At 40.8% G+C, this 27,104-nt stretch overlaps 6 protein-coding genes and 1 long non-coding RNA gene across 9 annotated transcripts; 4 read left to right on the top strand and 3 right to left on the bottom strand.

Annotated features, from left to right (window-relative positions):
• Positions 1-862: 862 nt before the first annotated feature.
• On the bottom strand, positions 863-4,744 carry nsun6 (NOP2/Sun RNA methyltransferase 6). 2 transcript variants are annotated; one of them, XM_088282907.1, is made up of 12 exons: positions 4,600-4,669; positions 4,385-4,489; positions 3,978-4,133; positions 3,819-3,904; positions 3,592-3,698; positions 3,250-3,403; positions 2,922-3,003; positions 2,598-2,717; positions 2,387-2,531; positions 2,134-2,279; positions 1,568-1,693; positions 863-1,503 (listed from the first exon to the last, which is right to left on the bottom strand). In XM_088282907.1, exons 2-12 carry the CDS (start codon positions 4,457-4,459, stop codon positions 1,327-1,329), a joined length of 1,374 nt encoding a protein of 457 aa, XP_088139033.1. In that variant the 5' UTR covers positions 4,460-4,489; positions 4,600-4,669; the 3' UTR covers positions 863-1,326. The 2 variants fall into 2 exon arrangements, with proteins under 2 accessions (XP_088139033.1, XP_088139032.1); XM_088282906.1 differs by having other exon boundaries at positions 4,385-4,744.
• On the top strand, positions 4,490-8,349 carry arl8 (ADP-ribosylation factor-like 8). Its single transcript, XM_088282911.1, has 6 exons — positions 4,490-5,573; positions 6,197-6,257; positions 6,349-6,496; positions 7,178-7,261; positions 7,342-7,493; positions 8,172-8,349. The coding sequence occupies exons 1-6, from the start codon at positions 5,528-5,530 to the stop codon at positions 8,218-8,220; spliced, it is 540 nt and encodes a 179-aa protein (XP_088139037.1). The 5' UTR covers positions 4,490-5,527; the 3' UTR covers positions 8,221-8,349.
• Positions 8,350-8,402: 53 nt separating this feature from the next.
• LOC148318520 (uncharacterized) lies at positions 8,403-11,279 on the top strand. Its single transcript, XR_015839904.1, has 2 exons — positions 8,403-9,374; positions 10,758-11,279. It is a non-coding gene; the product is annotated as an uncharacterized LOC148318520 (long non-coding RNA).
• On the bottom strand, positions 10,381-15,495 carry LOC148318519 (repressor of RNA polymerase III transcription MAF1 homolog). Its single transcript, XM_088282910.1, has 8 exons — positions 14,904-15,495; positions 14,335-14,423; positions 12,719-12,850; positions 12,474-12,636; positions 12,147-12,268; positions 11,074-11,193; positions 10,906-11,013; positions 10,381-10,841 (listed from the first exon to the last, which is right to left on the bottom strand). Exons 2-8 carry the CDS (start codon positions 14,415-14,417, stop codon positions 10,817-10,819), a joined length of 753 nt encoding a protein of 250 aa, XP_088139036.1. The 5' UTR covers positions 14,418-14,423; positions 14,904-15,495; the 3' UTR covers positions 10,381-10,816.
• Positions 15,496-15,717: 222 nt separating this feature from the next.
• zfand1 (zinc finger, AN1-type domain 1) lies at positions 15,718-18,438 on the bottom strand. 2 transcript variants are annotated; one of them, XM_088282908.1, is made up of 8 exons: positions 18,324-18,438; positions 18,011-18,053; positions 17,727-17,766; positions 17,484-17,611; positions 17,298-17,389; positions 16,887-17,005; positions 16,656-16,811; positions 15,718-16,353 (listed from the first exon to the last, which is right to left on the bottom strand). In XM_088282908.1, exons 1-8 carry the CDS (start codon positions 18,376-18,378, stop codon positions 16,177-16,179), a joined length of 810 nt encoding a protein of 269 aa, XP_088139034.1. In that variant the 5' UTR covers positions 18,379-18,438; the 3' UTR covers positions 15,718-16,176. The 2 variants fall into 2 exon arrangements, with proteins under 2 accessions (XP_088139034.1, XP_088139035.1); XM_088282909.1 differs by having other exon boundaries at positions 16,656-16,807.
• A 343-nt stretch (positions 18,439-18,781) lies between these two features.
• chmp4c (charged multivesicular body protein 4C) lies at positions 18,782-21,818 on the top strand. Its single transcript, XM_088283526.1, has 5 exons — positions 18,782-19,215; positions 20,264-20,441; positions 20,743-20,851; positions 20,937-21,072; positions 21,402-21,818. The coding sequence occupies exons 1-5, from the start codon at positions 18,984-18,986 to the stop codon at positions 21,461-21,463; spliced, it is 717 nt and encodes a 238-aa protein (XP_088139652.1). The 5' UTR covers positions 18,782-18,983; the 3' UTR covers positions 21,464-21,818.
• A 575-nt stretch (positions 21,819-22,393) lies between these two features.
• On the top strand, positions 22,394-25,649 carry gimapl (GTPase, IMAP family member like). Its single transcript, XM_088283603.1, has 2 exons — positions 22,394-22,554; positions 23,610-25,649. Exons 1-2 carry the CDS (start codon positions 22,524-22,526, stop codon positions 24,350-24,352), a joined length of 774 nt encoding a protein of 257 aa, XP_088139729.1. The 5' UTR covers positions 22,394-22,523; the 3' UTR covers positions 24,353-25,649.
• Positions 25,650-27,104: the final 1,455 nt, after the last annotated feature.

The raw sequence follows: 27,104 nt of genomic DNA, 5'->3' as shown, positions 1-27,104 counted from the left end.
CATTTGGAGATGTGGCCCACCTGCAAGAAAAGTCTAAAAATATTTTCAGAATTAATGTGTGTTAAAGGCTCTCGGAATAGTTGCGTTGCTCTTTGAAAACACCCAGGCTGCCCACGTCTATAAATAGTTTTTCTTCATCTTCCCCCTCTCTCTTAAAATGCTACTGAAAAATTGAGGTAGGCTCACGGTGCCGTCGTCAAGGCAACGTCATTACCAAAGGGGTATGAGTCTAAAATAGGCTCGGAGTGGAGCGCGACGGTGTTTTCCTGGGAATCCTGCCAGTGAGACAAACACCCATAAATTAGTCGCACGATGCGCTAAGTCCATTTTCGCTGGCTCCGATAAATTGTTAATACCTCTCGCGACCCCACCACTTCCTGGTCTGCGTGCACTGGAGAGGAATCCACCATACCCGTGGCAACGGTGTCGTCACTGTTGTCACGGCAACGCCGCTGCATTCGCCCTCTACCTCGTGTTTATGCGGCTTATCCCTTCATTGCCTGCTAAAAGGCAGTGGGCTCGAGAGGACTTGGTTGACGTGACACAGCAATTTTTAACTTGGAAAGTCTGATTGCTTTTTTTTTTTTTTTTTTCAATCAATAGCATTATCTTTTCAACATCAGCACTGAAAAATATTTGTCATGGAGATTAAAATTTAGAAATGATCAAATGTTTGTCATGCAACGAAAAAAAAATTAACATTCTTTAGAACTGCAGCATTAATTTCTGTGTATTCCCTTAAAAAGCCTAAAGTGAAGATGGAACAGGGGTGTGTAAACTTTCAATATCCACTTTATGTGCTTACCAAAGTGAAAAAAAATGTATATATATTTTTTTCTTTTATTCGTTTGGTAACCAGTGTAGAGGTCTTGGGTTCGATTCCGGCTCCGGCCTCCCCCGTGCCTGCGTGGGTTTCCTCTGGGTAGCCCGGTTTACTCCCACATTCCAAAAACATGCATGGCAGGTTTATTGGATGCTCTGAATTGTCACTAGGTATGAGTGTGAGAGCAGATTGCAGTTCCTCTGTGTGTACTCTGTGATTGGCTGGCAACCTGTTCAGAGTGCACCCTTCCTGCTGGCCCGAAGACCGCGTGGATAGGCTCCAGCACCCCTGCGACTCTCATGAGGAGAAGCAGTTCAGATAATGGATGGATGGATAGTTTGGGAACCACTAAAACAGATTTTTAGAAAAGAATCAATTGTTGTTTTGGAGACCATGTCTATTGCATAGTGACATCTCCACCTAGTGGCTTAAAACGCTTATTACAACGTTTCAGTCCTTTTGCGACTGTGCTTTTGTCCCCGAGCATCCCCGCAGGGAGAGAGTCAGTTTTTCTGAAACTTGGCAATAAAGAACCCGATAGTGTCGCTGTTGGCCCTGTTGACGAGGGGAGTCGCGGCGGTGGTCTCCCAGCTCAACTCAGGTCGAAACCTCTGGAGGAGGTTGAGCTGCTCCGGGGTCAGCCCCGCGCCCGGCATGCCTTTGCCCCCCACGCGAGGTTCCTGGAGAGGTGAGCCAATTAATTGCACGTACGAGGAGTGGGGATAAAAGCCGGCAGCAGCTTACCTGAGGCAGCAGCGTGAGCCCGGGGAAGGTGCGAAGGGCCCAGGCCACCTGCTCCTCGTTCTCCGCCAGTGTCACCGTGCATGTACTGTACACCAGGACGCCGCCGCGTTTTAATGCGCGCACCGCCTGCAAGTACAAAACACACAATCATTTTTAATCAGCTGAAGCAAGATGTTCACTATTATCTCTTGATAATTGTTTGTCCAATACCGTTAGAATAAGTTCAACAATGTTATTTATTTTCTTTCAGTAGCAGTGATTTGACACATCTCTTATAAAAAAAGTTAAATTGTTTTAATCATATGCCCAGTTATTTTTTTTTATTTGATACAATTTATGAAATGATTTTGTAACTGTCTGAAATAGCATTTAAAAAAAAAAAAAGATCAATACTACACTACTGCATCTCTAACGGCACCCATTAAATGCTGTCATACCCTAATATACGTGTAATAATTTAGAAAACGAGGATTCCAACAATAGGATCACAACATCCTGAACTTGTCCAACAGCAAGTGGGACTCTATCGCCATCTAGTGGTGCAAAGCGGAAGAAAGCAAACGTACCGCATGGAAGAGGCTTCTTTGCAGGGGTGGGTAGGAGCAAACCTCCTTCAGACTCCAGTTGCTCGCCATGTTCGGCCTCTGGCCGAGGCCGCTGCAGGGCGCGTCCAAAAGCACGCGGTCGAAGCTCTCGGGAGGGAAGGGCGGCCCTAGAGAACGGGCATGTCGTTAAATTGTTCCACCCCCCCAAAAAAAATTCGAATTTATTATTTTTTTTTTACAAAGAATTTTAGAAAAAGCGTGGTGATGATGTCACCTTCGCTGTCGCCGACGAGGTCGTCGCTTACGACTTTGGTGCTGTTGAAGCAAAACGCCTTCACGCTATGCAATCGTAACGTTTCCGCATTCTGACGAATCAGCTCCATCTTGTTTCGGATCCTGTCCAAGGCCACCACTTCACCCTGAGGATGAAACATAAATTCGAAAATTAGTCTTTGACAGAGAGATGAGGTGGTTTTGCAGTGTACCTGATCCTCCATGAGGGCGGCGATGTGGCACGTCTTCCCGCCCGGGGCGGCGCACATGTCCAGGACACGCTCTCCGGGACGAGGACCCAGAACGTGACCCACGACCACAGATGGAAGGTTCTGGAAACAACAACACATTTTTACGACCGTACAGCTCTCCGAAGTTTTAAACCCCCTGAAAGGGGCTCCCAAAAAAGCCAAAGAAAAGCAAAAATGTTGGCTTGCAGATGGTTTGAGCCATAGAAAACGCTCAACTTATTGATTTAAAAAATGTTTTACGGGAACTGCTTTTTCAACCAAACAAATTGATTTGCTGATTTTTACCTGTAAGAAGGCCAGGTGAGGTAAGACTCCATCAAAGGAGGGACTCCGGTAAAGAGGCTCAGTCATACGCACGCCGACGCCTCTGGAAACGCAAGACACGCAACTCAAAACTTGGAATTTCAAACCATCGTTGGCACAAAATCTCTCTTTTAGTTCAGCGATGGGAAAGACAAAAAGTGTCACGATAACAAAATGGAAACGTGTGTAGCAAAGGCAAATAGCGAAAAGTGTGATGATTAGAGCTACAGCTATCAAATACAATATTTCTTGAACTGATTATAAATTTGGGTTAGCGTTATATAATGTTACGGTAAACACTTCTAGGTACCTGATAATTTCCCCCGTGCCAAAAATGTCGGCACGGTCCTTTTCGGCCACACCGTTCCCCACAAATATCTTCTTGCCATGAAAGCTGAACGCCCCCCGGGTACATTTTGCTTCCACATCGGAGAACACCGACACGGCGTCCCCGGCTTTCATGTCTGCAAAAAAAGTAAACGCTGTACTCACCCGTAGTTTTGAACTCTCGAAATGATCGCAAAGGGTTATTTTCTATAGTACATCTTTATTTTCTAAGCAAAATAAGGTAATTTTTTTTGGGGGGGGAGTCTTGACTATGATGTCACTACATTATGTTTGTGTCACTTTTTTGCCTGCAAATGGTATTTACACTTTGGACACGTGAGTATTCCCGGGGCAAAGACGTGAGCGCCCCTGAGCACGGCGTTGCCGCACTGCGCACCCGCCACCACCTCGGAGCTGAGCTGCTGCACACATCTGGAAGAGACAAACAAAAAAAGACATCAAAACTTTCCTCCTGTCACATTTCTTACCGTTCAGAATTTTACTTTGGCAAGACATTTTCTGAAAAAATCTTTTCAAATTTCAGTCTCATACCTGGGTCCAACCACAGGGATCAGAAGCACATCCGGAACGCTGGGATGCGGGATCATTTCCACCTCCTCTTCGGATCCACATGTTTGCTATTCCCAATGTCAACAAACACATCACTGACAAATCAGAGGTGAACCTTTTCTCTCTTTCATTTTATCTCACCTTCTTTAGCTCCTCACCCAGTTTACGTCTGATCTCTCCCAGTGGCGCCAGGTGGATGCTGGCCCTTACACAGGTGTAGGATGGAGGGTGCGACAGGCAGGTGAGAAGCGTCTGGAAATGGCACTCGGCTTCCTGGTGGCCAATGGACGCCAACAACTTGGAACGAATAAGTTTCATTTCCTTTTAAAATTACTAAATAACCTAATGTCCAAGCATAGATACACTGACAATTTGGGATATTTTTTTGAGTTACAAAACGCACTTTCAACAGTAATGCATTAGTTTATTTACAAAGTTCCATCAAGACCCCTCATATTTAGGATCACAGTGAAACGATACTCCTTAAAGATTATCACGATTTCTTCCACTACCATGCAAAAAATGTGCGTAATTACATAAAAACATACCTCACTGTTCATAAACACCCCCTTCAGGTAGTCGGCGACGTCCGGCCTGAGAGAAATCTTCGGAAAGACCGGCATTGTCTGTTTTTGTCGCGATTTTAGCTTGAGCTATGACAAAACAGCGTACAGGCTTTCAAACTAAACAAATTACAAGTCTCCTTGAATGTTTGCGCAATTAGGTCACACTATGCACACCAAAGATGTTCCCATAATCTTACATGACTATCCAGTGTGTTAAATTGTCCAATTTAGTCTCAGCAAAACACCACTGCAATGTTTTTGGCATAGGCATCGCCGGTACTTTGATTACCGTATACGTCATCGCGCACGATCACGTGTGCCGACGACCCCCGCACTCACCCGAAAAGTTTATTTTATTATTTTCAAAATATGTCTATTACATAAATGATACTAGTGAACGAGCAAGGGGGGAATGTGAACGAGTGGTTTCGCGATGACGTCATCAACACGTGGTAAAATATTAGGCTGCTAGGTTTTTATATAATTTTTATGCAGTTGTCAATGGAATAAAGCATGTTCATGCTTAGTTTTGCAATGTTTTTTTTTAATTGGATTGACGTTTCTTTTTAAAGGGCAGATGAACGCGACGACATAATCAGAAGTACATAATGTGACTTTTCTCTGGAATCTTCTTTTAAAGAGGAAAACATCGTGTTTCTTGTTACGAAGTCAATGGTATTTATTTTTTATATTTTTCAAATGTCATTCTCATTGAACTAATTTAATTTACTGAAATTTTGTATTAGTTTAGGGGAAAGTGTCAACGCGTCGTGGTGTGATGACGTCAGCAGTAAACTGTTCAATATGTGGCTTATTTTTTTCTGGCGCCGGCCCCGTAGTCGCCGAGGGCTGTCGGGCGTTCAGACGGAGCTCACGTACCGCACCTCGGCGCGGCTCTCTTGACACCGAAGACGCGTCCTAAAACCCCCGAGTCGTGTTTTGCTGGGCCCCGCCACATTTGTAGATGTCTGCGTGAGCGCATGGGGTCCGCATTAGCGGAAAAGTCGCCGCGAGCTTGTAGCTTAGCCTAGCCGCCGTGTGTGGACTTGCAGCTCGGTACCGACCGACGGATGTTCGGAACAAAGAACGGACGGACGAACGGACATTGGCATTTTTTTTCAAACAATGGGCCTCATATTCGCTAAACTGTGGAGCTTCTTCTGTAACCAAGGTACGTAAAGAGTTCATATTTCAAGTTTGCAAAAATCTCAAATAAAACTAGTCCGACTGGCTTAATCGTTGAGACGACTTTTCTGTTGACTTTGTGACTTGGTGTTTTCTGCAGGGTCGCTCTTATTTTGTGTGAGCTGCTTTTCAAGTTGATTTGCATTCAAACTAAAGAAAAGGGAGGAAAAATTAATTTTTTAGTTTTATCATGGTGTTTGATCGGCCGATTGATTCTCACTGTCTGGGTTGCTATGACGTCACTGTTTGGTAGACTCCCAAGTAAGGATACATTTTCATGAACATTATCAGAGAAGCTTTGTTTTTCAAGTTTTAATATTGTTCTGTATCTTTCTATCTAACGAGGAACAGTATTTTCCGTTTAACGGAAAATATGTAAAGAAATTATTGTTCAAAAAAAGGTTTTCACTCCAAAGAATGCTTGATTTCAGAAGAAATGTTTACTTCTACAAGACATTTGTTTCCAAAGCTCTAGGAAGTCATAGACAAGACTTTTGTCAGAAATGGAAGCCTCTAATCACGTTTCCTTCCTTGATGAGCCGGGAGCACAATGGAGGGTCTGCCACTGACGCAACCTTGTCTTGTTTTTTTTTCCACATATATTTACAGAACACAAAGTGATCCTCGTTGGCCTGGACAATGCCGGAAAGACAACCATACTCTACCAGTTGTAAGCCACATTTTATTTTTATAATGCGACTTTCAGGTTTTTTATTCCACCAGTTCTGTGCACACCTGTAATAAATAAAATGTTATGTTAGTCTGATGAACGAGGTGGTCCACACGTCGCCCACCATCGGCAGCAACGTGGAGGAGATCGTGGTGAAGAACACGCACTTCCTCATGTGGGACATCGGCGGACAGGAGTCGCTCAGGTCCTCCTGGAACACGTACTACTCCAACACCGAGGTACGCAGATGTGTGAAGGAGGGCAGATGGTGTGTTTGTTCGAAGAGCACACAGCAGCTGAGGGGCCGGACCGGGTCAAAGGTTAAGCGTTGACAAAGAGCCACCCCCTGAGAAGCAGAGATTCTGCCCTTGGCGTGTTCTCACGCCGTAGAAGCTACAATGCTATAATAATAATATGCGATAGTGCTGTGATATTTCCCAACTATAATACAATAGTATCTACATTATGAAATGCAATAATAATTTGAACAAAAATAGTTTCATTATTTTTTTTAAGTCATATTTAATGATGTCATAACTGTTTGATTTTTATAAGTGCAATATTATAGAGTCAAGTGCTATTTTTAGTCATCAATGCACACATTAAAACAAACATTTTTAGCAGGCTGGGACAGATTATCCACTCAAAATCAACAGTTGTACAAGAGAAAAAGACTTAAAAAATATATCTGAACTTTTTTAGAGTAGCCTCTCACAATAAAAATGAAACCCACAAGTATTCCAAAATGGCTGAAAGAAGCCAGGGAGTCTTTGGCAACGTGTCGCGCGCCTTTTCATCTTTTTAAAGGCCGCTGTCAACGGGTGTGTCTTTTGACACCTGTGGCATCTTTTGTTCCTTTTGTTTCCTTTCGCCTCTGCCGTCGGCACTTCTTGGCTGACTCGTTGTGGTTGTTTGTGCAGTTTGTCATCCTGGTGGTAGACAGCACCGACCGAGAGCGTCTGGTCATCACCAAAGAGGAACTCTGCAGGATGTTAGCTCACGAGGTAAGCTGTTTTTTTTTTTTTTTTTTTAAATAACTCCAAAGGGGTTGCTTGTGACGCCAGTGTCCCTTCTTCCTTTGCAGGACCTTCGCAAAGCGGCTGTGTTGATCTTCGCCAACAAGCAGGACATGAAGGACTGCATGTCGGCGGCCGAGATCTCAAAGTACATGACGCTGAGCGCCATTAAAGATCATCCGTGGCACATCCAGTCCTGCTGCGCTCTCACCGGGGAAGGGTACGCTGCCGACTGCCAACACCACCTGAAAATTACATTGGAAGCTCACAAGGAGGGGGGGAAAAAAACCCCAACAAAAGTATTACTTTCTGTCAAACAAAAATATTCCCTAATTTGTTTTGTTTTTTTGGAGGGCAGGAAAAAATGTTAAATTTTTTACAACTTTGATTTTCCAAGAAAATATAATTTCTGAGAGGTTTTGAGAAAAATAACGTGAAAATTGGTTCCTGTGATTTTCAGTAAATATTGTCATTTTTAACGGGAAAAAAGTTATAATTTTGTTATGATTTCACATAAAAAAAACTACATTTTCTGCAAGAAATGTTCTTATTTTGCATTCTAAATTTTAAATAAAGTTTAAATAGTATTATAACAAAATTAGTTTTAGGAGATCAAAAAGTATTTTACAATACTATATGAATTATCATAAAAATGTAAATTTTTACAAAAACTAATTTTATGATGAGAATTTCATTTGGAGGAAACATTTTTATTTTTTTTTTTATTTTAAGATAAGGTCCTTAATTTTATGAAAAAATACTTTATGGAAAGCAAACAATTCTGTGGGGTACTTTTACAGGCAAAAAAAATCTTCACTTCCAAGGGGGGAAGAAAACATTTTTTCATTTCACAAGATGATATTATATTGACAAGATGATTCTCAATTTTGGTTTCCAGCTTGTGTCAAGGTCTGGAGTGGATGACGTCACGGGCTGGACTCAGATAGCATCTGCCACCCCCACCCTGCCCCCTCAATCCTTTCATGGACTTCCTTAAGTGGACCTCTCTCAGCCCTCCAACGAGATGTCTATCTCATTTCCTTCTACTTTTTTTTTTCTAACTTGTTTTTTTATATATATATATATATATATATATATATATATATTTTTTTTTTTTTTTTCTTTTTTGTTTTTGACTTTATCACACCACACACTTAAGAGTTGGTTCTACATAAGCTATGACATGGTTGGTGGGTCCACAAGCAAAAATATGCTTGTTTTTATTTGTAATTTTTTCTCTTGAACAAATGGAAGCGGTTACCTTTTTTTTAAGGACAGTATTTTAAATTCCACCATTTAATGTCATTCTTGCTCACCATTAGAGTGGAGAAGGATGTTATTGAGTGATTTCCCCCCCCCCATCTTAGATGAATGGTGCTCCTGTGTGTTTGTGAGAATTCGACGCACACTTTTTGTAGAAGGAACGAATTAAGATGGCGATGCAGTATTTGAGCCACTCAAGACAACAAAAATCCATCGTCAGCCTGAAGCGGTGGCTTGTTGCAAAGCATCAAGACAATGTCTTTGTGAAGGAAAACTGTGCTACACTTATGATATGATTAAATATTTTTCAAACAGAAGTGTTTTTGTTCCTCAGCTGGACACAAAAATGAACTTGCAATCAAGAGATGTCCTGTTTTGTTGTTTTTTTTTGCCAATCCCTTACGCGTTAAAAAATGTTCTCAATTCCAAGAAAAACCAGGCCATTTCAATAGAAAAAGAAAAAAAACAACCATGTATAGTAAGGATATTTAAAAAAAAAAAAAGACCATGTATAGTAAGGCTTTTTTTTTTTTTAAAAAGACCATGTATGTAAGGCTTTTTTAATTATTTTTTTTTAATCTTGATTCAAATGATCAACTCATCAGCAAGCTCTGTATAATTCTGATAACGATCATTATTTCAATCAGAAATGTTGGAGCAGGGCAACAGGTGGGACAGCAGCTCTCGAACCTGACCTGATTTGCTCACACTTGGCGTCAACAAACGCACGCTGTGCTCAGGTCACGTGGCCTCCAGTCACGTGACGTCCGGAAGCACCGGCTGGCCGGAGGACACTTGATCAGGAATATCCGCGTGTGAGTAGCTCATTTCATACCTGGTAAGTCGCTTTCCTCTTTGTCTTGAAATGTCGACTACTTGTTTCGGAATTGTGCAATAATGTCAAGTTGTAACTGTTTTGCGACGAGTGCGAGCTAGTAACGAGGCGAACTCATTCAGCTTCGCTCCGTGCACCTCAAGCTTGTTTGTTAGCGTGATTGTCATGTTTACCTTCGCTCTGTTTCCGCCGCAAGCAACTTAAAAGTAACCCGATGTCGACTTTTCTGTAAAACAACACCTTAAACGACAAAAACGAGCATGTTTTTTAGTGCACAAAATAAACATTTGGCCACTTGGGAGCACCCCCCCCCCCATTCTGGTATCCCGTAAAGACCGGAAGTTGCGTTCAATCTGACACCGTTCGGTTATTAGTTTGTCATTTTCGCAATCTTTGAGAATTGTGTCGTTTGCCTGCGTTGACGAGCCCGCTGTAGTTTCTGCGTCAAAAAATGGATGCGTGTCTTTACCGCCATTTTGCAAATCGAATCTGGCGCAAAGCCCACTTTGAAAAGCTAACCTCAGGTGGAAACCTTACTTTAAAATCTCAACCTTGGACCGCTACTTTGAAACCCTAACCTCGATTTGAATCACTAACCCATCTTAAAATCTCTACCTGTGAACCTTAATGGTAGTTTTAAATCCTACATGCAAACCCTAACCCACGTTTTTTGCCCTACTTACAAACCTTACCTGCAAAATTAATCCTAGTTTTATATTCTGCCCGAAAACCTTAACCCTCTTTTTTAGCCCTATTTATAAATCCTAACCCTAGTTTTAAACCCTACTTACATTCACTTATCCATTGTTTTAAACCCTACCTCTAAATTCTGGTTTTAAACCCTACCTGCAAACCTTAACCCTAGTTTTAGGCCTCCACACCCTAACATTAGTTCCTTCAGAGTAAGGTGATTTATATTTTTTTAACGACCAGGTATAGTAACCCAAACTTGAATTGAAAACCCTACTTGGAAGTGTTAGCCGTGCGTGTGCAATCAAACAAATGCAAATGACAAAAAAGGTGTTTATTCACATCAGCAATATATTAGAACACAGAAAAGAAATCACAGATACAATTCATTATGTAGCTTGGGTGCACTCTACATTCACGTCTGCGTGGAAGTCAGTTGCACACAAATGTAGAAAATAGAATATTTGAAACACAAAATACAGGAAAATGTTTGACGTCATAGCAACGGCGACGGAGCATCGTTTAAGGAAGCGAAGAGGAACTACATTTTCTGAAAGAAACGTTTAGAGCTTAAAACAGTAACACCAACAAGTTGCAACCCAGAAAACGGCTTTGCTCATTTTGTTGACTTTCTCTGAAATTGGAGTCTCTTGCCTGCACGTTTGTTAAAATGAATAACTCTAAACATGCATTTAGTCCTAGAAAAAGCGTGAAAACTGCTTGAAGTGGAAAAGATGGTGGCGGATGTTGAGGCCTCACACGCACACGACTCTGGAACACCTGCAAGACAAAAGGCGAAAACGTTGACATCTTCTCAAGACGGCGCAGACGCACGTGAGCTCACCTGTCCTCCGTGAAGCCGGCCAGCTCGTCTTCCTCCTCTTCGTCGTCGTCCAGCTCCATGTCCAGCTCGTCGCTATCCAGGCCGTCGCCGCCGTAGCCGCTCAGGACGCTGCAGGTTGGAGGAGGCGGGAGTTCAAGCAAATCTAATCAAAAGCAAAATAGCGCCCACCTGACATAGCGACACGTGAGGAAGACGATCCTCTTCAGCTTCTTGTTGTAGAAGAAGTAGTTGAAGGACCACAAGCTGCCGTCCTCCCCGAAAGGATCCGAGTCCAGATCAGGATTGTAGCTGAGAGGAGAATTGGAGGGAAATAAAAACACAGCGGAGGAGAAATGGCTTTTTTAATAAAAAATAAATAAAAACGCCTTACTATATACATGGTCTTTTTTTTTTTTTTTTAAATAGCCTTACTATACATGGTCTTTAAAAAAAAAAAAAAATCCTTACTATACATGGTCTTTTTTTTTTTAAAGCCTTACTACACGTTTTTAAAAAAAAAAAAAAAAGCCTTACTATACATGGTCTTTTTTTTTTTTTAAATAGCCTTACTATACATGGGTGTTTTTTCTCTTTTTCTATTAAAAAAAAGCCTTACTATACATGGTCTTTAAAAAAAAAAAAAAAAAAAAAGCCTTACTATACGTGGTCTTTAAAAAAAAAAAATAAATCCTTACTATACATGGTCTTTTTTTTTTTTAAAGCCTTACTACACGTTTTAAAAAAAAAAAAAAAAAAGCCTTACTATACATGGTCTTTTTTTTTTTTTAAATAGCCTTACTACACGTTTTATTTTTTTAAAAAAAAGCCTTACTATACATGGTCTTTTTTTTTTTTTTAAATAGCCTTACTATACATGGGTGTTTTTTCTCTTTTTCTATTAAAAAAAGCCTTACTATACATGGTCTTTTTTTTTTTTTAAAAGCCTTACTACACGTTTTATTTTTTTAAAAAAAAGCCTTACTATACATGGTCTTTTTTTTTTTTTAAATAGCCTTACTATACATGGTTGTTTTTTCTCTTTTTCTATTAAAAAAGCCTTACTATACATGGTCGTTAAAAAAAAAAAAAAGCCTTACTATACATGGTCTTTTTTTTTTTTTCTCCAAAAAAAGCCTTACTATACATGGTCCTTTTTTTTTTTTAAACACCCTTACTATACATGGGTGTTTTTTCTTTTTCTGTGAAAAAAAAAGGCGCCTTACAACTAGTTTGAAAGCCTTCAACGGGGATGGACGTGTTACCTGTAGATGTCGCAGGCGGGCAGGTTGATTTCCTGATCGATGGCGTTCCACAGCTCAGGTCCCAGAGAATTGAATACTTCCCCCACAGCTGAAAACAAGCTGCTGTTGACCGCATTAGCCACCTGACCACCACGGAACAAGAAACATTTCATTGGTTTGTGGATCAAAATAAAAAAATATATCTTTACATAAATAGGCCTACCCTTGCATATTTGCATATTTTGGGGACAACATATTATCTGTGTTTTGTGAAAATTGTAATTTGACCAGCCAAATCCATCGCGTGGAATGTTTGCTTTCAATTATTTCATCTGAAAGTGTACTGACCCAGTTAAGACTCGGCTCCCTGCTGAACTCGTGTGCTCGCGCCGCACTGAAGTCGTAGTCTGGCCTGAAGGACTCGTTGAGCGTGGTGATGAGGTAGAAGATGGTCTTCCTGCAGCACTTGTCGCTCAGAGGGCTCTCCGCATCCTCGGCGCTCTTGGCCAGCCTGATGGATGGGAGACATTTGATGTAACCCAACGTGTGGCGGTTGTCTTTTTTGGATAGGGGGCGGGACGATGCCAACTGACAGCTCGGGACTGGCGGCGCTGGTGGACTGCGGCGGGGACAGAGCCTCCAGGATGTGCGGCTCACCCTCCTGGCAGAACTGTTTGAACATGTGCTTGTCGTCACCCGCCATCTTGCACGAGTAGCTCTCGATCCTGTTGGGGGGCAGCAGAAACACACACAACACTTTCTAAAAACATCCTTAACAGACTCAAGATTTGGAAATAAACATTTTTGGAAAGATTGTCAGAGTGTGTACCTAATGCTGTGTCCTGATGGTTTCATTTACTTTGAATACTTGAAGCAAAAAAAAACAAAGCGGAAGTGTGATTGCAAGATTAGCCGCACGTCTGCAGTGTCGGAGCTTATCAGCAAAGAGCAAGTTGCTACATGCTGTGCTTTTATTTCTTAAGGTCAGGCGCTGTTGAAATACGATACACTGGAACATTCGGCCAGTTACGCAAGAGCAAGACGCTTATTTGAGTCAACACTGACGAGGAGCAGAGACACAGCTGACCTCCTTTCCCCCCACCCCAAACAAACAAACACAGCTGATGTCAACAAACAACGTTGATGCACTCAAACAACAAAACTGGGCAGACACTCCCAAAGTCACAAAAGGTGGTCCACCACAAAACAAACTACTTGTAAATAGATGCACTCAAGAGACAAGAGACCCCATTTACGAGTTTATAGAGAAGCTGTCGTCCGGCTGAATTTTTTTTTTTATGTGTTATGAGTTATATATTATAGATTTATGAGTTACTCTGAATGGTACATTGGAAGGCCAAGTTCAACATAGGTTATCTTTCACATAAAAAGTACATAAACAAAAAATGACTTTCTAAATACATATTTTTAGTTGTGTAGCTAAAAGGATTATTTTGGGACACTTCTTTCCAAGTGGTCATTTTGTCACTGCCTGCTGCTGCCTTGTTAATCTGCTAAGCGGCCTAAATGTCAGCAAGCTTTTACTTAACCGTGCACAACATTGTGCATGTGTGCGTGCTAAAGCACACATGCACATGCAATGGACTTCAAAATAACCAGTTGCGCTGGGCAATTGTAATTGAGTTTTTACGTAAGCGAAGTACATACTTGAGGGTGGAAACACACACTGTTGGTTTGGCATTAACTTTCAGAGTTGCGCTGGCTTGCAGACTGGCTTGTTTTACTGCCCCCGTTTATCAGTTTACTCACCCGGTCATGTGAGGTCACAAAATTTCTCATTTCCAGAATACATCAAATTGGGAGCAACAATTAAGTGAAAAGATTTCAGTTTATTTTTCAGGACAATTTTCGCGCGTAGTTTAGCAAAGTCAGTCATTAAATTCAAAACATGGAATGTATTTATTGTTTTGTCAAACAATTGACAAACCGTGGTTACTAATTGAGACATTTTTTTGAATGTCAAGACTTATTGAATATTAATTTGGAATAAAGAATGTTTTGTATCCTTTTAAAAATAAAATATAATAATATAAATTAAAAAAAGCAATCTTACGTGCCGATAACGGATGTAGCATCTATTTGGGGACTTTAATTTTTTTTCTATAAATTCAACCACCCATCCATTATCTGAACGGCTTAACACCATTTGTTTAAATAATTAAAAATAAATAAATAAAAAAAAACTCACCTGCCAAGGATACGAGACTCTCCTGTTTCAGCACACAGCCTTGAGCTGAGTGCCTCAAAAATCGAGTTTTCCAGCAACTTCATCGCCTTCTGTGAGGGGGAAAAAATATGTAATATACATTGTGTAAAACCTTAAGAATGACATTTTATGAAAACAAAGTAGATCATAACAGGTTTGGTAAAATGACGCAATTTAATTTAAATGACCAATGAGCAGTTAAAAGTAAATTAAAGCTAAATTATGGGACCTGCACTATTAAATTTAGAAGATTAAAAAAACAACAATAACTATAAAACCCGATTTGAATAGAAAGATGCTATCCATAAAAAGCAAAGGTTTCCTGAAAAACTTAACGGGCAAACAGCAATAACATATTTGGCATGAGCTTGAAAAAGTGGGCGTTTGTCAGCTTGTTTTTGTTTGGGAGAAAAACAACAAGAACGAGGAAGAGTGAGCGCACCGCCATCTTGAGGACATTTTTGACAACGACCGCCATTTTCTCGCAGCCCCTCCCCCACACTCTTCCTCCTTCCATTTATCACGAACATTTGCATCTCAAAATCACTTACCAAATCGATATTCCTCGACGCAAAAGTCAATTAGACGTCCCACAAGAGTCGCTTGTCTCCCTCTCGAGTCTTCTCGGCTCTTTTTGTTTTGCTGGCGGTTGTCACTGCGGTCACCTCCAAGCTAATATTAGCAGCTAGCTCCGCTTGCTATTATTATTGTTATGTTTTTTTTTTTTTCAGTCGTCTTGCTTCCGTTTCGTGCGTTTACTGTCGAGCAATTAGTGCGCGTTCAAGCATCTTTTACAAGCACTCGGTCGAGAATGCGCCACTCTGAGGCTCGTTCGGTTTATAGAAAAACTACTCTTTCCGATTAAATGCGACGAGATTAAATCGAGTGACTGTTTGCGCACATCGGGGTCTGTCTGCAGCTGCATCCCTTTTGACCTAATTGCACTAAAAAAAAAAACACAAAGCCTTTCTATTCGCGGTGGATCAAGTCGCTGTTGTCCAAGCGACCGATCAGTCGGACGGTAAAAGAGAAGCAACGTAAAAGGATCCGAATCCGGCCAAATAGTTGCGAAACGTCCACAGAAATCCGCTACGTCCTCCTGTTTACGAACACAATCGACCGTCTGATGGAGACAAGCCCCCTTTTTAATTATATAAATCCCACTGACGTAGCATTTGTTGCTATTGGCTGTTTTGTGTGTCAATCCGACAAGGGAGCACGCAACTGGTCAGAATGACGCTTTGTATACGCCTCGTGATTGGCCAGACTGTGTGCCAATCATATGCGAGTTCTTGTGATCGGTCACGTGTTTTATCTTGAGTCGAGCCAATGTCCTGATTACTGGAAAAGGAAATAGCATCGAGATGAAGATGAAACAAATTTTAAAATTTATTTGCAAGTGAAACGATGCAAATTCTCCCATTGTAGAACTAACAAAATGATTTTATCTAATCTATAATGTATTTAAATCTAGGAACATTTCTATTAAATACAACCTTTTGTAAAATGGAAATTGTACATCTACATAAATAAATATATCGTAAGAGGTAATAAATCATGACAAAATGCTCGGAAAGCATTTTAAAGACAAGACACAAAGCACTAGAATTCATTCACTAATTTCAAAACATTTCATTCAGGCGAATCTGGGTCAATAAAATAGCTATTTTTTAAAAAAGGTCATAGTTGTCCATGACGTGTAAGCGTGCATAAAGCATCACAATGGGTAGAAAATATTTCGTCCCAGTCCTACTCTTGAGTTTCCCATTAGCAACAGACGTGCACACGTTCATGTTCAAAGGTACATTTTATTGTGCCATTCAGTCATCTGAGTGTAATGTAGTCTGAAACATCGTCCACACCTGTGCTGTCGTTGTCCAGGTACTCGAGGATCACGTTACCTCCGTTGTGCAGGGGGTCTTCCGGGCTGGTCAGCAGGGTGTTCAGGCTGTCATCCATACGCAAAGACTTCCCCGTCTCGGGATGGCAGAGGCGCAATTTCTAGGAAGAAAAAAAAGTAGTCCAAGAAACACGTACTAGAAAGTCTAGGATGGAAGAATACTGATGTCGCCTCCTAAGTATCGGATTACTAGCGCTGCCCGTGAGAGGACAATGCATCTTCCAGTGAGTACGCTTCATGCTTGCTGCGGATTTACATTGATGATAGGAGGTACTAAAACGGACTGTTCGGTTTAGCTGATAAACAATTAAATATCAGATGAGTATTATTGAGGAAGAAACTTTGAAGAACTGCACTTAGGAAACCGAAGTGACTCAACTTTCCCCTTAGTCAGGCTCGTTACCTTAGCTGCAAGCACGTTGTTGTTGTTCTTGAGGGAAGCGAGTGAGGCGGCGGAATCCACCACCTTCCCCACGCTCCATTTGGAGCAAAAGAACATTGGCTGACTCGTCGACTCAGACCCTTTCGGAAGATACACTTGAAAGTAGGTTCTTTCTGTCTGAAAAAAGGCGTGGAGCAGAATATGATTAGTAAACTTGTCAGCAATGAAAGCGAAATAAGATCTCAAAAGTACCTGCGGTAAACCCTTGTCTCCTGCTGCATGGAGCTTCAGTTTCATCAAAGCTACCTTGGCTGCTGTGGCGCTATTCTTGGCACCTTTACGTCCTTTGCTTCTGGAGCCGTCCTTTGACTCTGAATTAACGAGAGTGAAAATTTATTAAATCAAATTCCATTTTCCCTGAGCTTGTCCGAAAATATTGTACTTCACACACAGTATGTATATTTGGGAGAACATTTCGGCAGGAGTGTTATTTCAGTATATACGCACACGTTTGTGACATTTTTCTACCGTGTGTTGGCTCTTTTGGCAAACCCTGTCTCTTATATAAAACTAAATTTGTACAATACTGATCCCTTGTGGACAAAAGATGAAAAGCAGGGAAATGTCATCCATTGGCCACTTATCCTGATGCTATTCACTGACCAACAATCCTTTGCACCAGCTCTTTGGTGGCTGCCATGCGTGGCTTTTGGACCTCCAGCTTCTCACACTTGTGATCATCTTGATGGCGGTGGCTACACACACACACAAAAAAAAAGCCACGTAAAGTAATGTTAATAACTTAATTTAACACAGGAATTTAAATTTGGGTGGAAAGTGTAAACCTACGACAAACAGAAGTGCTTTTCACACCGCGGACAGATGACAGGCAGCAGTTCTTTCCCCTTGCAGTCCTCGAAGGAACAAGGATGACTTATGCTGCTACCGACAAGTTGGGGTTCCCTTCTCACAGGCTCCTGAGATGTCATTTCAAGATTTTTCAGCACAAAAAAAAAAGGCATGACAAGTATCTACATGACAGGAGAGGTGGTCTTTTTTTCTCCATTGGTAAACCTATAAAGTGCTACTTACCTGCGAACACGAGTGAGCCTCTCTGCTTCTGTGTTCAAGGCTGCAAAAAAGAGAAATTGATTACAATATGCGGCATTTCTATTATTCGGACACAATGCACAGTAGAGCTGCTTAATATGGCCTTAATTTATTTTTTAATCTAATTCCACTCTTTTCATATAGGAAACACAAACGACAATAACCTGAGGGAAAATATTTACTTCTTACTGGTCATTGTCAAAAAACAAACAAACACTATAGAGTGACCTCTAATGGCTAAAAGACGAAAAAGAAAAAAGGCTTACCAGTAAACTCCATTGCAGGAATCACAAACAAATGGAAGGAAATCTAAATTAAGACAGACAACAGTCACTACTTAGTTGACTGACAAACAAAGTAGCTTTGCATTTACAACAGGCACATTTTAACATCTAACACATTTGGGGATCAATCTGTGAGTTTGTTATTGATTAAGGTGTGATTGAGTATGCTGAGTGCAGAATCATGCCAACACTAGCGAGCGACGATGCTAATTTGACCAATTTTTGTTTAAACATGGTTAATGTTTAACCGTCACACGGCATTTATTTAGATAACAACAGAAGGAACGACAGAGACCTTGTTGGTGACAAGAATCGATTTGACAGTGCTTTCCGATGTCTAACTCAGCCATTAGCTTAGCTTTGAGCTTCTCCCAACACGAACGTCAACAGAAATTGACCCCGGAAGTGCAATTCGATTAACAACCCGGAAGTGTAATTCTACAATGAGAATAATTATTAGTGTATTAATAATTATCTAGTTGCCTTAGATGTTATACGGATGATAACATATTACAACTGTTATAGTAATTAGACTATATTTGAATAAATTATCTTATATGTAGGTGAAGTGAAGACGGGGATTTTCCCGTAATAGCGCAATAATAATTTAATTATTTTAGAGGTCGAACGTTTATCAACATTTTTTATTCACATATCGCACCACGATAACAAGCAGTAGTTTTGGATAAATAACCAATATATTCGATCAAGGGTTCGTTTGTCACTGTTGAAGGGGGCGGGGTTGAATCGCGATGACGTCATGCAGGTAATGGCGATGTGGAAAGGTGTGGCGAAAGGGGAATTGTCAAACACAAAAGCCCGTCGAGCTGGAAAAACCGCTCGGCGTCCACTCACACACCCTGGAAACACCTGACAACAATAACAACCGATCGGTGTCCGCATACCGCCAACGAGCGCGGCTTTTTACCCACCGTCGGAAGAACTCCTTGCCAAAATGAGTAAAATCTCCAAATTCTTCAAGGGGAGTTCGAGCTCTGGCTCTTCATCGTCATCCGGGGGTCGGTCCAAACACCACCATCGGTCCAAGGGGGGACCTTTACCCCAGGACGCGATCCACAAGCTCCGCGAGACCGAGGACATGTTGAGCAAGAAGCAGGACTACCTGGAAAAGAGAATAGAGCAGGAAATCGTGATAGCCAAGAAGCACGGCACAAGAAATAAAAGAGGTGTGTATATAAGTTTGTATGCATTCTCATCGCCAACAAAATGGGTCTAACTTTAGAACTTTTCAAGAGTTTCAAGTCGTGTTTTAGTCGTCGTCGTAGAAGGCCCCAACCTGAGAAAAGATTCACGAGCGCCGCCATTTTAGGAGGAACCACAGGTGCATCTTCCTGTCGTTCACTTTCGCTGAAAAGTCCTGACAAATCATTTTATTTTTAAGAATATATTCAAAATGGCTTCATTAATTAAACACATTGAGCGTTTATGGCTTTTGTTACTTGATTACGTTTCCCAGTGAAGTGAAAAGGGCAAAAAAAATATAGAATGTAATTTGATAAAACCTATTTAATACAGAGGTAATTAAGGAACATTAAATACAACAATAAATGTACAAGTTAGTTAGAAAATATCACACACAAATGTCATTAATTCCAAGAAACATGAATAAAAGTGCCTTGAATAAAGTTAACTCAATACCTCAATTAAATATTCAATTCTATTAAAATAAATGTTAATTAAATGGAAAAAAATCATAACAAAGAGTAACATAAAGAAACACAGTAAACATACGAATAAGAATAAAGTAAAAAATAATTATAAGTTCCACATTGATAATGAAATATGGTTATTAAATAGTTTCAACTTAGTTATATATGTATATAAATTTAATTATTGGACAATTCAGAAAATGTTCACATTTTAAATCTGAGTAATAATTTTCTTCATAAAATATTAGTTTGGCACACACAAATCCCCTTTCAGTGTCGGTTCTCAAATCCCTGTAGATAAAATAAATGACAAATAATTAAAAGTATAATTTAATGAACGTAAAGCTGTTAGTAGCAGCAAGAATAAAATGCTGGCGAAAACACAGACTTGTGTCAACCCTCGAAGTTTAAAAATTCATCGTGTATTTATACTCATATGAAAACTTGTCTCACTGCTTGTTGAATCACAGCACAGCAGACTAAAAATAGCCTCTTTATGTCATCATGGGATTATTGCTATCGTATTGGTCTGTCGCAACACTCATGTCCGCAAACAACCCTGTAGCTGCCCTGCAGGCCTTGAAGAGGAAGAAGCGCCTGGAGCAGCAGCTGACGCAGATCGACGGCACGCTTTCCACCATCGAGTTCCAGCGGGAAGCTCTGGAGAACTCGCACACCAACACGGAGGTGGTGAGGAACATGGGCTACGCCGCCCAGGCCATGAAGAAGGTCCACGAGAGCATGTGAGGAGTACACCAGCAAGCACGTGCTACGAAAAGAAAAGGAGACTCGTGCATAGAATTCTTCAAATAAGTAGTTCAGTGTTCGCTTCAAGCTGTTTGTCAGTCGGAGTTTTCTGTACCGACACAAAAAAATTATAATTATAAACACCAAGATGTTCAACCAAACCACATCATTTCATTTTATGACATTCTGCTATCTTAATGCTAAAAAAATGCTAAGAAAAAATGTGATAGTACATTTACAGTGTACAGTGTAATGCAGTATATTTATAAAAAAAAAAACATGTTTTTCTTCCCTCAGGGATATAAACAAGATAGACGATCTGATGGAAGACATCAACGAGCAGCAAGATGTGGCCCGCGAGATCAACGAAGCCATCTCCAGACCTTATGGCGAAACCTACGATGAGGTACACTTTGCGCCATTGCCTATTTACACTCACACACGCGCACACACACACGTACAAAAAAAATTGAAATAATTTTTGTTGTTAGGATGAACTGCTGGCTGAGCTCGAGGAACTGGAGCAAGAAGACATGGAGAAGAACCTAAAGGGCATGGGAGGACTGCCCTCGGTGCCCAGCGCCAGACTGCCTTCGGCTCCATCAGGACGCGTAGCTCACCGCGCAAGTATGTACAAAAAAAAAAGTACATATGTTGTACAATTTTTTTTTTTTTTAATTTAATTTGAGAAGTTAATTTATTGAAAAATATTTACAATTGAATTTCAATTTAATTATTTAAAAAGATGACTGAGATTACATTTCTCCTTGTAAAAATTCAACCCTTCAAAATATAAATTTATCTAAAACACACAATTAATTTTTTGCATATTTTATGGGGGAATGTGACTTCATTCTTGCACAATCACAATACATTTTTTTTTTTACTGTTTTTCATAAACAAATACGACAAATTATTTTTCCTTGCAAAAGGTCATCCCTTGTTTGTTTTTTCAGCGGCCAGAAGAAGGGCTGAGGACGAGGACGACATGCGCATGCTGGCGTCGTGGGGATCATAAGCCAGTTTTGTGTTTGAGGGGGAACAAAACTGCGACAGATTAGCATTTTTAATTTCTCAGGGGTTTTGAAGCAATTACCACAATGTTGGGACATGTTCCTCATGTATTCATCGAGCAGACAGCCGCCATGTTACACTGAAGGAAATTGTTACTGTGCTTCCTGTCACTTTTGTTTTCTGTTTTATTTTTAAATTTCAAATGAATTGTGGCCGAGTAACTAACTCTGAAGGATTTCCAACACTGAGCAGATCAAACTTCATTCTACATGTTACACAGCTGTAGATAAACTCTTTGCTCCATTGTAAATATTTTTGCCTTTATGTTCGTCTATAATAAAAAATACCTTCCTATAAAACATGGTTATCCATTCTTTTTCTTCACATGATGTGCAAGTTTTTTTTTTACAAGTTCCAATAAATCACTTTCTTCAATTGTCATTTTAAAATGATTTAATTTGAGTCGTCTTCATAAAAGTGGCTGAATTAGTTGGAGTGACGTCACCAAGAAAGCCCAATTGCAGATAATTATATATTTGGATTATTTCTCCCTTATGCAAAGTCTTTGTATGTAACATACAATCATACAAATTGTCAATAGTTAAAAATTGTTATTAAAAATACACTTTCTTTGAAAAAATATATTTTTCCTGAAGAGGGCGTTTCTGGCGCTGATGTCACCAAACCATCCTCGTAAGGATTACGCTATTTTCATTCAAAAAAAAATGTAACGTGTACTTGAAAGTACTTCCTATTTCTTGAAGAAAAAAAATACAATTATACTCTCATAAGCTAAATATTTTTCTTGAAAAAAAAAAACACGTTGGGTTGTGGTGTCACCAAGCAGGAAGCGCTTTCGTCGAGGTTATTACTTTTTTTGAACGTTTTTATTCAAGGAATAAATTTGGAATTTTTTCTTTCCGCTTCGAATCCAGGAGTGCGCGTTTCTGACAGTGACGTCACCAAGCAGGAAGCAGCACAAGCGCTTCCGCACTCTGCCCGACGCAAACGAACGACTGACGCCAACTTTATCCCAAAGTTAGCGATCCTGAAATTGAAACATTATGCAAGACAACAGTCACAAACCAACTCTGGGTGAGTTGGAGACTTTTATCTATTCTGAGTTTTTTTGTTAAACCCTTACCGGCTTGAAACTTTTGGCTAAGTTATAACGCAAAACATGATTAGCCCTCCGACGAAACGCCGAATGCACACTGTGACACGTCTCGAAGCTTCTTTAACATATCTTAACTTAAATGAACTAATCATAGCTTCCTTTACATTTATTAATCGCATTATTTTGGTCTTTAAGTGAAATAAAGGACAACACAGGTAGTTTCTGTCATTTCCGTGTGTCATTCACTGACGGCTAAAAAAAAAAGACGACAAAGGCAGTTCGAGCTTAGGTACGAAAAATGAAAAATTGTTTCGTTTTAGGCCTTAATGTTTTCTATGAAGTGTGAAATCCATTGAGAGGAAAATTCCTTTTTTTTTAACAGTGGTGGGAGGAAATTCTCACTTTTCCTAACACAGCGTCATTCGGCAGGCAATGTAGTCCGAATTCCAATCTTGTGCTGTGTTGTCTAAAAGACACGAACCTTTTCTTGCAAGAGGATTACTAAAGGAAAAAATGTATATGTATAACTTTTTTACAACCCAATTTTTTTATAGTGTTACCACGTCCCCCACCAAATCTAGTTTTCTTTAAAAAAAAAGTAACGTAAAAGTCCCCCAAAAGAAACAAAAAACACCCAACATTTTAAACTCATTATGACATTTCGAAGTCGCTCACCAGGTCAGGCTCGACCAGTTAAAGCAACACACCCTCGTCACAAATATTGTATCGAACATGAGGATAGCGACTCCAAGTGGACAAAAGCAAAACCTGCACTAAACGTGCACATTTATGCTGTTTGAGAATGCAAAATCCACATTTCTCTGCATAGATCAATGGGTTAGTAGGAGGAATAATCCATTGTAAAAAAGACTTGGATTACGAGATTTTTGCTAGCCTAACTGCACATTTTTTTCATTTATTTTTTGACAAGAAATTGATGAAACGAATGTGCCTTGAATGCAGCAATCTAATTTCCCCAGTGTCGCAAGCATGTTTTCCAATGTGTAAAATGAGTTGTTCTACCTTGTTTCAGTTGCACCGGCATCTGGTGAGAGTAACGGCCCCAAGCAGAGTCTGTCCCCGCTGCGCCTGGTGGTCCTGGGTTGGCGCTGGCCCGGCAAGAGCTTGACGGCCAACACCATCCTAGGCCGTGAGGATTTCCGCCTGGAGCGCGCCGCCGAGTTTTGCGTGACGCGACACACAGAGGTGGCAGGGCGCCAGGTGACCGTGGTGGACACGCCTGGCTGGTACTCGTCACAGGACACGCCGCTATCCTACAAGAAGGAGATCACCCGCGGCGCCACCCTGTGCCCGCCGGGCCCGCACGTCTTCCTGCTGGTCATCCCCGTGGGCATGTTCACCGAGGTGGACCGCGCCCGCATCGAGGAGCACGTGGGCCTGTTTGGGGAGCGGGTGTGGCGGCACGTGCTGGTGGTGTTCACCTGGGCCGAGGTGCTGCGGACCATTTCGCTGGAGCGCTACATCCGCCGCGAGGGCGACGAGCTGCAGCGTGTGCTGGACAAGTGCCGGCGCCGATACATACTCATCAACAACTGCGTGTTTGAGGAGCAGACGCAGGTGGGACGCTTGATGGAGCGCGTGGACCGGATTGTCACAGAGGAAGGGGGCCACTACTCGCCCGAGGAGGAGGAGCCTCAGGCGCTGGACGAGAACCGGAATCCAACCGGGGATCCGACGAGGCAGCCCGGTGCCGGGCCAATAGCCGACGAAATTGCGACTTTAGCCAAAAAGGTTACCGCGCTTTCCACTGAGTGACGTGCCCGCTTCACTTTAGGTACGCCCGCACAATCGCAAACACCCCAGCTGCCTTTTTCCCCCTTGCGATTATTCAAGAATATTATTTTTTTAATTTTATCATTTATTTATTATTATTATGATTATTGTTACAAAAATTGGATTTTATTCTCTTTGTTCAAATTTTTTAATCTGGAAAAACATTTAAAATTACAAGATCGATTCTTTTTTTCTTCAGACACAACTATCTTCAAAAAAATAAATGTGAAATTGTTCTTTTTTCTTGAAAAATATGGACTAGGAAATAAGGGTTAAAAAAAAAAAAAGAAATTTCATATCATCATCATCAGATTGTCTCGGGGGAACTTCAACTTCAAAAAGAGTGATGACTACTTGCCCCAGTAGGTGGCGCAACGATTCATGCTTTGTGATGGGAACGTGTGCGATTGTGCAAGTGTACCTAATGAAGTGTCACAAATGGTGAGTGAGTGCCTTCAAAGCTTTAGCCCCCCCCCCCCCCCCCCCACACACACAAAATGAGCCCCGGGACAGACCTAGACGTGCGCCACTAAAACGTTTGTAGAATGAGTTCACGTTTGCACTGTTGTTTTTCTCAAGAACTGATTAGAAAATGTTGCATAGGCTGATAGATGAAGGTCAAGTCTGACGTGACGTCACTTTATTTATGGACATCAAACTCATATTTACTGCACGGCTATTTAAAAAAAAAAAATCTATCCAAATTGTTTGCCTTTTCTGGGTGGGAATTGTCAGTTATTTGCAAATGTTTTTCTCTGTTTCTATCCCCCGTAAATAGTGGGGATCTACACTATTAGTATATCTATATATTTTTTTATGTATCTATGTATTTCTTTGTGTGTCTAAGTATTTTTTTCTCCTAAAAAAAAAAGAATAAATCTCCTCTGTAAGATTACTACTTTTCTTGGCCATTTTGGGGTGAGACCTCTCCCCATTTTGTTATTAGTGCTTCTTTATTGAGTTCAAAACAAATTGTCTGTTACATGATGGCCACAGTAGCAAATGGAATCAATAAATTGGCTTTCACACAAACTTTTTCTTCTCTTTTAGATGGTAAAAGTATTATTTTCCCACTTGAACATTGAAATGGTTTATAACAGAATAACGCCAAACGCCATTCTGCCCCAAGACACTATTGGACAGGCGACTTGACAATCAATTCATGTGCAAGCCTCGACTACTGTATTGAAAATGTTTTCTTCAGTCCAATGAGTGGAAATGTCTATTTTAGTGACCAAATTGTTACTTTTCTGCACTTATAAAAGCACTCTGAACCCTTCATGATGTCTCGTCTCATTTAATCTAGTGCAGCAGTCGAGTACATTTCAGTTGTATTTTAAGTCTGTAATATCATTTTAGAATTGTTTGTTTTCAAATGTTTATTCGGGCACACTTTTTATTTAATCTTTGGGTGTAATACGTTAAATACAATATTTAAGTGCAGTGTTTTTTTTCCCCAATTGGCATTATCACATGAAAACTATCATAACAAAACATTTAAATGATCACATAACTTGTGTAACTTGAGCGTGATTTTTTTTCGCCTTCCGTAAATGACAAATAGGAAAGCCAAAGTATTCTTTGACATTTCCTGCATAGTGAAGTCTTTTAAAGTGGGCTGGCCAACATTTTCTTTTCATCCTGTTGTCAAGTCATCCCGCACAATGGCTCGCTCTATTGTGCGAACACACGAAAGCTGCCAAATCAGGTCGTGTGTCAACAGAAACCGGATGCTTCAATAGAAACCAAAAAGAAAAAGGCCATCCACACAGCTGTGTCTGCTGTCATATCACATCATGTTATCGTATTACATTGTTTGCTGACAAGATTATTTTTTTTAATAAAACAGCTCTTATCAGCTGACATTCCTCACAGCTGTTATCAGCTGCAGGACGGACTTATTTTCATGTACTCTCAAAAGTATCGGGACACGTCACTGACGGCATGAAATACATCGGGATGGGCAGCTAAAATCAACGCACTCAATATTTCAAAATTATTCCGTTACCATGATTGTCCGGCACAATAACACGATAATTACAAAAAGATATGATGATTTACTTACGGGCAGCAAATACATGCCTGTCATCTAGAGGTGATTGTTGATATTACAACTTAAAACCACAGTCGATCCCTGCATATTTGGAGTTAAGCACCCGCGGATTCTAAATATTTATTTTTAATAATTAGCATTTTTAAGCCAAATGTCCCAGAAGATCCTAAAAGCTACACAAACTAAAATGCCTGAAATGATGCGAAACGCAACAATTTGGTTGAAACTGACCCCACCTGAGATTGCTAACTGTACAACAACATGACGGGACTACAACTTGCGGCATATCCGCCTGCTAATTGCATCATGGTGACAGAAGCCAAGTCAAACATCCATAAAGAGTGAGTCACGCATCACGGAATGCACACGCGTCAACATGGCGATAGGCGGCCAGGAAACGGAGAAGGACATGAATGGGCAGGCGGCGGACAAAAGCCACGATTCATGACACGCCGCCCGAGAGTTGCTCATTAGGCGGAACAATGAGGTGGGTCGGGGAGGACTTGGCCGAGTCGCGGCAATTTGCACGCCTCGTTTGAGGTCACCTGTTGTTTGGGTGGACGTGAGGACAAACCGCATCGACGGAGCACAAATAGATTGCTCACGTTGCATATCTTATCATTCGGAATTATTGATTGTTCTGAAATCAAGGCCGGGTTACCGTCACTTAAAAATAATCTC

The sequence above is a fragment of the Idiotropiscis lumnitzeri genome, chromosome 19, assembly GCF_059441095.1.
Source record: "Idiotropiscis lumnitzeri isolate Australia: NSW breed Sydney's pygmy pipehorse chromosome 19, RoL_Ilum_1.0, whole genome shotgun sequence".
NCBI lineage: Eukaryota > Metazoa > Chordata > Actinopteri > Syngnathiformes > Syngnathidae > Idiotropiscis > Idiotropiscis lumnitzeri.
This window is presented reverse-complemented; position numbering and strand designations above follow the sequence as displayed.